This window comes from Echinops telfairi, unplaced genomic scaffold (genome assembly GCF_000313985.2).
Source record: "Echinops telfairi isolate 266 unplaced genomic scaffold, ASM31398v2 ScPeMD7_60;HRSCAF=208, whole genome shotgun sequence".
Classification (NCBI taxonomy): Eukaryota; Metazoa; Chordata; class Mammalia; order Afrosoricida; family Tenrecidae; genus Echinops; species Echinops telfairi.
This window is the reverse complement of record NW_022103958.1, coordinates 32,024,273-32,035,232: the sequence shown is the minus strand read 5'-3', so window position 1 is coordinate 32,035,232 and position 10,960 is coordinate 32,024,273. Positions and strand designations below refer to the sequence as shown.

The 10,960-nt window shown below is 54.3% G+C and overlaps 1 protein-coding gene across 1 annotated transcript; it reads right to left on the bottom strand.

The window, feature by feature from the left end:
* Positions 1-1,225: 1,225 nt before the first annotated feature.
* Positions 1,226-5,040, bottom strand: DBX1 (developing brain homeobox 1). Its single transcript, XM_004711598.1, has 4 exons — positions 4,674-5,040; positions 3,965-4,066; positions 1,910-2,112; positions 1,226-1,585 (listed from the first exon to the last, which is right to left on the bottom strand). Exons 1-4 carry the CDS (start codon positions 5,038-5,040, stop codon positions 1,226-1,228), a joined length of 1,032 nt encoding a protein of 343 aa, XP_004711655.1.
* Between the last annotated feature and the right edge of the window lie 5,920 nt (positions 5,041-10,960).

The window sequence follows — 10,960 nt, the reverse complement described above, 5'->3', positions numbered from 1 at the left end:
CAAGAAACACTTCAACTCAGAGCCTCTCTCAGGAAATGCGAACATGGCAGAAGGTGCAGATCCCGGGAATGCAGCAGTCACGAAGGAAAGGCATTCCAATACACACACAGACACAGAGCAGTCAGGAACCACCAGCAGCTCTTCAGCAGGAAGATCTGAAGCTCTCTACTCCTGTCAAGAGATACGGTCTCGCAAACCCACAGAGGCGGTCCACCCTGTCCGAGAGGCCTGTTAGCATGCAGAGTGGACTCAATGGCAGTGTGTTTGTTCCCCCCCCCCCCACACACACACGCCATTTGGGGAACTCACTTTTCTTCCATGAAAGGATTTGGAATATGACAAAATGACTCAGTATTTCCTTTGTGCTGTAGACCAGAAGGAACAGAGACATGTTGTTGTTTCCTTTTAAACACTGAGCTTTCTAATGGAATTGCTATGGGCAGCTGGGGGTTACCCGTCTGGAGTCGGGTAGGAGGCCCACATGGAAACTTTACCTGGGACAGGGAGGTATCGGGACCACAGAAGTCAGGGGCCTTTGAGTTAGATTTGTTTTGATTGGAACCTGATACAGTGGGTACCCCCTGTAGGGCAGGTGCTATTAAGAGTTGCAGGGTCTGATTGTACCCCCAAGATCCGATAGCTGTTGCTGGGGTGTCCATTTGATGACCCCATGTGTGCAGAGTAGAATTGTCCTGGGCAGTTCCTAAGGCTGTGACCTTTAGCAGATTGCCAGGTGTGCCTTGGGTGGGTCAGCTGTAAGTAGTCCAGGGCTTAATCATCCTCAGCACCACCCAGGGACTCGGCTCATAACTAAGCCTTTCATGACAGGAGCGACATTCTTGGGTCCTGGACCCCTTCCCTCCGGTCTCTCCAAGTCCTGAGAGTGCAGACAAAGCTCCTTCCATGGTGTGTAGTTTACAATAAACAAGATAGAAAGGCACCCATCTAGGACAGTTAAGACCTAGACTCAGATCTAAATGAAATTGCTTGGAGGGGGCTGTCGGAAGGGGGCGGGGGGTTGGGGCGCGGCGGGGTGGGGGCAGGCGGCGGGGAGGGTTGGCCAGGTGTCTCATTTGGAAGAGGCAGTGGCACCTTGACTCGGTGAGGGTTCCACGGTGGGAAGCCGCAAAGTCTGGGCGGAGGGGACAAAGCCAAGGGCAGACTGGTACCTCGCCATTTGCATTGCCAAGCCCTTGACCACAGGCCCCGGGCTGGGGAGGGGCCTCTAAGAAACCGTGATCTCCTCGTCCTGGTCGCCCTCCTCCTCGTCCTCGGAGTCGGAGAAGTCCGAAGGTTTGCCGGGGCTGCTGGAGTGCGCCGGGGACACCGGCAGCGGCCCCTGGAGGCTGGGGTCGCGCAGGAGCCGGGGGTCGGGGGGCGCGCGATAGGCCAGGCGGCGGTGGGGGCTGTCGGCGCCCTCGTCCTCCTCCTCGTCCCCAGGACCCTTCTGGCCCACGTCGCTGAGGTCCGGGTGCGGGTTGAGCTTGGTGGGAAGGGTCTGCTCGCGGCAGCCCCCGCTGGACAGCAGTTCGCGCTCCTTGCAGTTCCGCCATTTCATTCGTCGGTTCTGGAACCAGATTTTCACCTGGGGCGGGGGGAGGGGCGCAGAGGTGAGACCTGGCCAGTGAAGGTCCCAGGGTGGCAATGTGGGGGCCAGGGAGATGCCCTCCTACCTACCCGTCCTGCTTCCACCTGCTGGAGTGAGTTCTGATGGGCCTCGGGGCACCCACCTGAGCTCATCTCTGCTCCAGTCCCGGGGCTGGGGACTGCCCTGAGAGGCCTTGAGGAAGCTCACGCAGCCGCTTACTTCCTTTCTGGGCCTCAGTCTCCCCATGTGTACAATGGTCCGCCTCTCTAAGGTGTCGGGTGGACGGGGTGGGGGCTGCGGGGCGGAGACTGCCCTCCTCACCTGCGAGTCCTTCAGGCCCAACTTGGCCGCCAGCTTCTTGCGGTCCGGCTTGCTGATGTACTTCTGTTTCTGGAACATCTTCTCCAGTGCTTTGCGCTGCACGTCCGAGAACACTGCGCGCCGCAGCATGCCCCGGCGAGGCTTGCCACGCGCGGCCAGCGGCCACGAGAAGGTCCCGGGCATGGGCACGACGCTGGAGGACGCTGCGGGGGCGGGAGGGGGCCTGGGAGTTAGAGGGCACTGTCTCACCCCTCCATTAAGGCCTCCTTCGTCCTCCACCCCTCCCCCAACCCTATCTCAGACCCCTTCATCTCTTTCAAGCTCGCCTTTTTTCTCCCCCTGGAGAATAGGGCCCAAACCTACAAACCTGCGAGAGAGAAAGGCGCTTTCCGCCCAAATAACTTTCCCTTTCAACCGTGCAAACTCGGATTAGATAAAACCACGGAAACCCAGAACCCAGCCCCTACAATAGCCGGCCGGCTTCGTTTTTCCCTTTCAAAGCTCTCCGGGAAACGGACTATGGGCATCAGTTAAGATAGCGATCGAATCTCGAATCAAGACGTTACACAGAGAAAATCTCCGACCTATGCCACTGGCTACCCCCCACCAGACCACGTTTTTAGCACCTTGGTGGCTTTTGCATTCTTTGGATGTTAAAAAAAAATCATTCTTTGACTGGTTTGATAGGGGAAAATCCGCTTTGAATTTTTTTTTAACCCATCCGTATTCATCTTTTTATTAATCTTTGCTCCCCTCCCCCAACAACACGTTAAGAATTCAGGCCCTAATACATGAAAAGTGGCAGCTAATTTGCACATTGACCGCTCCCCCAATGGATATTGGTATGATAAAAAGGGGAAGAGTTTCGCTTTAAGGGAAGAAGAAGAAGAAGAAGGGGGAAAACCCCAAAGAGACAGAGACTCTAATGAAGCGTGAATGGTAATTGTGTAGTAATGAACTAACAGAAAAAGACTGAGGACAAGCAGCGAAAGCCATCTATTACTGGGACAAAAGAGATTTACACTTTCAAACTAAACACAACTGCGGGCCAAGACCATTGGGAGAATACTGATGGCAGAGGCTTCTCTTCCTCCATCGTTTTCATTAAACGGACATGAAAAGCTACTTAGAAAGCTCGGGTGGTTTTTGTGTGAGCTTTGAGATGAGGGAGAAAGGGAGCAAATTCCATTATTAGCAGCAGCATGAATGGTTGTGTGTGTGTGTGTGGGGGGGGTGACTGTTGGTGAAGTCTCTCTCCCTGTCTTAAAAAAAAATCTCTTGCTTGTTTCTTTTGCTGATATTTGAGAGCACGGTTGTGGTTTTACCCATCCCCCACCGCACATGCCTGGTCCCTCTTCCCTTTAGAGGGGCTCTTTTGCCCCCTTCCCTCTGGATTTTTGACCAGTCAGACCCAGATTTGAAGCGCCACTGGGATTCCAGGAAGAAACCCTTACGGAAGTCTGGTTGGAAATAGGTGGAGATTGAGGGGTGGGGGTGGGGAGGATCTAGTCCCCCTCCCACTGGGCGACCCCAAGCACCCCACACAACAGGGCACCCCATGTGGTCTTGTGCAAAGCCCGATGCTCTGAATGAGTCTTAAAGAGAAATTAGCCCCGGCTGGTAGGTGTCTCCCGGCGGCGTGGAGGGGCGAGGGCCGGTCTGTGTGTGGCTGCCCGGAGGAGCTGACCAATTGGTCATGGTGCTGAAACCTTTGTAGGGATCGTGGCCAAGTGCACCGACTCTGTGGGAAAACGGCGGAGTGAAGGGATGCCAACAGCGCCTCGCCGGGAAGGGAACCGCCTCAAATTGGGACCATGACAATTCCTGCTAATTTGTAGAGCAGGGAATTGGTGCAAAGTGTCAAGCAGTCACTGCTTGTGCTAAATAGGGCATCAAATTGGCGCGACGGATTCGTTAATGTTGTACGCCTCGCAACCTCTGAACCAGAGCGTAACCCCGAGTGGTGGACGGAGAAATATGGCTTCGGGGCAGGGAGCGTCCGGTCCAGGCTGCAGCGTCACCCAGCCCTGCCCAAGGAAGGGGGATGAGACCTACCTGGGAAATAGGAAGATCTGATGAAAGGCTGGAAGGAGCCTTCAAAGTACGGGAAGGTGAAGGTCTTGGAAGGGACGCTCTGGAGCAAGGCGGGCGACGTTTCTGTGACAGACCGAGGGAGGGGGGGAGGATAGACGAGGGATTTGGGTACGTAATTGATTATTGTACAACACATTCAACAAATGACATGAATAGCCCTCGGCTGGCTTCCTCAACGCACTGATAGCCACAGGCATCTTTCCCTAGTATTGACTCATCTCTTGAGATCCTTCTCCTACCTCGACGCATCTTCCTCCACCACCACCCCGCCCCTCTCCAGCCTCATTCGGAGACAAGTGGGGCCAGCCCGGGAAAGACAAGACTTCAGCACCCAGGAGACACTAGTTTAAGTAGGTGACTAGATGATCTTGGGATTGACAGAAACCGCCTCCCAGACACACTGGAGAGAAGCAGCGCGGTCCAGGAGCTGCGCCCTTTCAGGCTTCATTTTTTTCAAGTTCATTGGGAGGGTGGAGGGAGCCTGGGACATTTCTTTCTCAGAATCTGGTGAGCTCTGACTTACATTGCCCGCTTTACAGCCCCTGGAACTCCTGTGAGCTCTGATGTGTGTGTGGGTTGCCCGCTGCTTGCGGAAAACTGAGGTCAGAGGGGAACTCACGCATGCCTCACACCTGGGCCAACTCACACCTCAGCGACCGGCCTCACTTACCTGCTCTGGGCGTTGAGGAGAGGATGGCATTCACCCCAAACTTCAGAAACGTGGGTTCCCTGGCTGGGGAGACCGTTGTCTGTGGGCCGCCGCCCCGCCGGTTGCCTCGGCCAGGGGAGCCCAGGTCTGAGGGCCCCGTGTCGGTGAGGGTCGCAGGGGCCGCTTGTCTGGACGGTGACATGCTGGCCATGGGCACGCTGCGGGGCAGGTAGGCGGGGGGTCTGCTGATGCGTATCAGATCCTCCACTAGGAAGCTGGAATGGCCAGAAAACGCCGACTGCAAGGACTGGGGCAGCGTCAAGGTGGGCGTTGGGCGCAAGAGGCTGGGGTACCCCGCAGGGGGAGCGAGGAGGCCGGGGAACATCATCTTAGGCGCCGGAGCAGGAGGAGTAAGTAAGCCTTCTTCCAGCGGCCCCGTGGGTCAGTGCCTCGCTTCCTGCCCCTCCCGCCCCCGCGGAGCCCTCTCTCAGGGGCTTGGCCAACGCCCCCAACCAAGGTCCCACTCCTGCGGCCTAATGCGAGTCCTCCGCGGTCTGCCAGTCGAGGTGGTGGTTTTATAGTGGCCCGCCTGCTCCAGCGCTTTGAAAAGTGACAGGTCTGACAATGCAGCTCAACAAAGTTCTCCACTCGAGCTTCATTCGCTGGGGGGCGCTGGGCGCTCTGATTGGCGCAGGGGTGCAATTTATGATTGGATTAGTCTTCATAAGCATGGCCCGCACAATGGGCTGGCAACAAAGGCCCGCGAGCATCAATTCTGCATATCGACCGCCTCTTTGCAATACAGTGAGCCCTGAAAGCTCTCGCCTGGGGGATTTTGTTCGGATGCAACACCCGGGCTAATTAAATGCCTATTTAGAAGTTTCAGATGACATCTTGCCTCATAGAAAAGGAATTACTTAAAGAACGCACTAAATTTATTTGCAGCTCCCCTGCTGAGCCAGGCAATAAATCAATAAATATTCATAGAACTCATCTCCGGACTATCAGTAAAATAATCCCCTCCCCCTTGGGGGGAGACAATGGAAAATTTCAAGTCAGTGAACGTGAAATATATACTTTTCCCTCGGTCTCTAGCCCTGTGCGATACCCTAGCTGAGACCTACAACAAATGGGAGGAGTGGGCTAAGGCACTGCGGGATGGGGCGGAGGGGTGCCATTCTAACCACCCCGGGAAGGTGGAAATTGCTGGTCGGGGCTATGGGTTGTGTGCCTGTAGGAGTGGGGAGATGTCTGGATTTAGGTTATTTTGTTTCCAGAGACACCTTGCCTTAGAGAGCGTTGGCTGAGACAAGAGTAAAAATGAGCCTCCTGCAAACTCCCAGCAAGTTGCAAACAGTCCCTAGCAAAGCCACTCTGGGAATCTGTGCATCTAGAGCCCCGCAGCTGGCTCGCCTGGCGGGGGTTGGCGCTGCGGCTGCGAGAGAGCGTTCCACTGGCCCGCGGACCATTACCTCGCCGGAAGTAGACCGCAGGGCACGCCACCTCAACTCTCCGGAGCGCCATGCTGGCCTTTTCCCAATCTCCAGGAGCACTGGGCAGTTGGCGTTGAAGGGACATTTTAAGTCGCCGCAGCCACGTCTGGAGCGGTCCAGGAAAAGTCCGTGCATGGCAGAGCTCCTGACTTGGCCCAGGCTTTGCTCCCTGTAATTAACTGCAACTCACAAACGCACGAACGAAGAGCCCAGGAATGTTGGGCCACAGGAGAAAACACTCTTCTTAACTCGGGGCCATAAACAAATCTCCCGTGACACAGTCCCTTCTGGGCCGGGGCTCGGGTAGCCCTGAGCCTCGATTCTCCATTCCGGACTCGCTGAGATAACAGATGTGTTAAATGTCCCATTCATTTCTATAGTGTTGTTGAACCTCCCCAAAGAGAAGTGTGCAGCCCCGCCAGGCTGCCCTGATCCTATTAACCATGAACTGTCACCTTCAGCTGGTTTTCCTTTTTGCTTTTTAACACAAAGCTTTCTCAAAAATCTTATTAACCAGCTTTATTTCTCTCGATGGTTTTGTTCGGGGCGTTTTGTGTTGATGATCTCCATGTCGCTGCTTTAACCGTTCAATAAAAGTGCATCTGCGATTTATATCACATTAAACCAGAGACGGAGCACGCTAAAGCTCTCCCTTGATTCGAATTAAAAAGTTATTTAGGCCAGGGCTCTGAAGGCTGGAATTAATGCCTGCAGATAATGCGAGTGCAGCTCGTGGAGTCCTGAGCAGCTCTACTGGAGAAACCGGAGCTGGGGGGAAAAGGAAAAAAGGGGGCCTATTTAAATATGGGAAGTGTATTGTTCCAGTTCATTGGAGGCTCTTGTAAAAAGGGAATAGGGGCATGTGTCGAAAAAACATAAAACGTTCTACCTGTTGAAGTTTTGCACTAAAATACGGAAGAAAACCAAACTACTTGAACAGCTGCACTTCTTTAACCTTGCCACAAGGCAAGGGTTTCCAATGAAATCTCCAGCCAGCTCTCCGTACTCCCCCAAAACTCACGATTTTCTGGACGCGTGGGGATCTGCTCTAGTTTTTGCGTTCTCTGCCCCACCCCACTCCAGCTTTTCCGGTCTGAAGGCTAGCGGTGGCCGAGGTCTGGGAAGGCCGCTCAGACGCTACAGGTGTTCATTTCGTTCTCTGGGAAGCGCTGGATGGCCTTCAGAAAGACTTGGGAAAGACTAAGCTTGCAGAAAAACTCAAGATTTCGTGGGGGGGCGAGGAGGGGGGGGCATGAGGAGGCAAGGACGCACTAGCCTCATTCTTATCTAGCTCCCCACTTCCTTTTTTAAGTTATCATTCTGTCCATAGACTTGTTATTACTCCCACTGGCCACACACACACACACACACACACACACACAGGGCATTTTGCCATTCTGCCGAATTGTAGACTGTTGCTAACTTCTCAGCTTTTCAAAGAGGGCCCTGACCATTTGGGGAAGGTGGGTCAGCCCCTTGCTGCGATCCACGTGGACCCCGCTTCCTGCGGTGTAGTGTGTCTCCTGGGCCCCCGAAAGAATTCTTCAGACTTCCAAGAGGGCGGGGAGGAGGGGGAGATTTGGGGGTAGTCGCCTGTGAGAAAGCAAAAGGAATCCTAAGGAAGCAAGAAATCAGACGAAAGGATCTTACTTTAAGTGAGCTCCTTGAACGCCATCTTTTCAAACTGCGCGGTCGCTTAGGGGGCTGCGCGGTGCGGCGGCTAAGACCTGTGACCAGTGCGGTTTGACCTGAGCCCATGGGGTTTTGCGCGTCCTGCAATTCATTGTAATGTCGCTATCTTGGAGTTTATTTAGGAGAAGTCGCCGGCTTTCTTGATCCGAGGCTAGGGTTTCCGTCTCTCTTCCCGGGCAAAGAGAGAAGGGGGAGGGGGGAACCGAAAGAAGGCTGGGGGCTCGGGTTTGGAGGTAAGATCCTCGCCTGAGCAGAGGCTGGATTGGGGGGACTCGGGACCGACGGGGCCCAAGCTGCCCAAACCTCCCGGGATCGGCAGGAAGGGCTTTCCTCCGCCACCGGTTCTGGGAGGGGCAGGGTGGCCCTATGCCCCGGCCACAGGGGATCCTGGCGATCGGAAGATGACCAGCGTCTGTTCCGGGCAAGCTGGATCCCCAAGGCCTCTCTGCAGGTTTTTGGTCCCCAGACCTCCGGGCTCCGGGCCGTAAAGGCCCCGCCAATTGAGCGAGCATTTTGCAAGGTTGGGCGGGAAGCCTAGATGCGCTCAGCGCCGGCCTCCCGGGTCCCGCGGAGGCCGAGGGAGCAGGCGGGCGGCCGGCGGGCGGGCGGGGAGCGGCGAGGGCCTGGAGGAGGGAGCTCAAAGGGCTCGCGGGCCGCCCAGCCGGCGGCGGCCCGGGCCTCTCTTAAGACACCTATAACGGCTTCACCTTCAGAATAGGCCACAAGGAGCCACCGGCCGCTCCAGCCCTTTCCAGCGTCGCCCCCCACTCCCCGTTCCTTTCACACTCAGCCCCCTTTTTTCCCCCTTGAAAATCCTTCTATTGTGCCAATCAAGCAGATGGTTTGCAGGAAATATAGCTTGGCCTCGCTGACCGAAACTAATTTTAACTAGCTTTCCAAGCCTGAAACGTTTGTTTTGCTCGTACAAAATAGCCCCAAAACAGCTGGCAAGGGTGAATTAAACCCATTAAAGACACATTTATAAGAAATTATATTCACATAGATTGCTTGAACCCCCTTGTGCAGCCTAAGAGGGGAGAGGAGCGCATTTAAATGAAAATGTCGCCGACCGCTCCCCTCCTTAACGCAGCCTGAAAGTCTCAAAACATTTTACTAAATAGATTAACTTGACTATTGTTTTGCCCCACATTTATCAGCTTCATTAAGTGAATAGCTGAACAAATATATTACGCATGCGTGAAAAGCTCTTTTTCCACGACCCTCATTGTAGCCTCCGTCCTGACAGGTGGTTAACTGTGTGTTGTGTTTTTTTGCGTTTTTTTTTTTCTTTCTTTCTTTCTGTTTTGTTTTTCTCCCTCCCTCTCCATTTAAACCCGAAGAAAGAGGATCACGGAAAGAGCTGCGCGCAGTTCGCTTTTCCTCATTTCTCCTCTGAGGCACCCAGGCGCCCTGTCCCCCGCCCCCTCCCCTGTCCCCGCAGCAGGACCTGGGTGGGGATGGGAGCGCGAGCTGCGAGCGTTCAAATCGAATTAAATTTTCGTGAGCCAGGGCTTGAGGGTTTTTCTCTCCACCCCTCTCCTTCTTGTCTCCAAAATTAACTTCAGGAGCTTCTTTTCGAAGCGGTCGTTTCCTTCCCTTGCTCCTGAGAAACCGCTCTCTCTTCCTTGTGTCACTGGCTCATATCACGATCGCTTTCTCGGCCCATGTTTGTTGTTTTTAGGGGAAGATCCTTTCTCCAGGGTCTCGGTGGTCTTGAGTGCTCAAAGAGGCTCTGACCTAAGCTTTACCCGAGGAGTCCTGGTGCGCTCACGGTGAATAACGAAGGTCGGCGGTTCGAACCCGCGCAGCTGCTCCATTCCAGAAAGACCTGGCGATCGGTTTCTATGAAGCCTGCAGTCAAGAAAACCCTTGGGGCAATTGCACTCTGTCACATGGGCCGCTGTGCGTGGAATCCACTCAATCACAGCTAACGACCACGTTTGAATACCCACAGCCGTGGTTCTCCCAGCCCCAGGCAACTCCTCTTGTCTGCGGGAGGAGGGATGGCCTGTGAACTGTCGGACATGCTCTCATGGAAGAAATAAAAGTGGGATGTCCGGGAGGCTTCTGAGCAGAAAGGCCAGCCTGAGACGCCTGTGCGTAGGGACTTCTGCCCCTACAGCAAGCTACACGCGACCCTTCTCCTGCTCCAGGACCTCCGGAGTGTGGCTACGCAGCCAGTGAACAGCACCAGGGGTGCCCCACACCCCCTCCCGTGTCCTCAACCGCCAGCACCCTTCAGTCGCCTTTAGTTGCCTTAACTGTGCTCTGCACCTCCCTTCCTTGTCCCTGTGGCCCTCCTGGGTGTGCACCCCCACCCCCCCTCCACTCCTTATCCCAAGCTGAAGCTATTGATTTCCTGACTTGACCCTTTGGGGTTGAAGCTACTTGGATGAATGTGAATTTGGTAGCAGGGCACTGGGTGGGGGAAAGGAGACAGGATCCTGTCATACCTGAAAGGGCTATTGTTTTTGTTTGTTTTGTTTTGTTTGTTGTTGACAAGAGGGAACAGGGAAAGGACAGACTATATGAAGTCTATTCAACCTTTCTTTCTAGGCCCCAAGGACTCAGTGCATGCTCGGAGGTAGGCCTCTGGTGAGTGGGGGGACTGGGAGACCTGGGAGAATTAGTGAACTGGGGGACAGATCTTCTCCCCTCCACACCCTGGCGCATCTGATTCCCTAAGCAAGACTTGTTTACCTGCCATGAGACTGTGAAATGAGAGTCTGTCTTAGAAGCAGGACTCCTAATGAGTTCATCCTGGTTCAGCAGTGGCTCAGCCCACAAAACCAGATTGGCCTCGAAGTGGTCAAATGTGGGACAATTGACAGGGTAATCAGAAGGAGGGAAACAAATTCAATTACTGGCTGAAGCCTTGATGCTAGAAACTTAATCTCTCTTAGCAAAGAAAAGGCAATGTCCTGTTGCATAGCAACCAAAGCTCTTGATGGCAGAGTGAGAAACTTCTTGCACCATTCAAAGGCGGCAGCCCAACTTCAAGCCCTTGTCTTTCTCCATAGTTTTGCCAATAATCCAGTCTTCTAACAACACCTTTTCTGAGTCTCTCACTCCAGGGCTTTGACCCATAATGTTTCCCATTCCAGGTATCATTCCATTTCATTC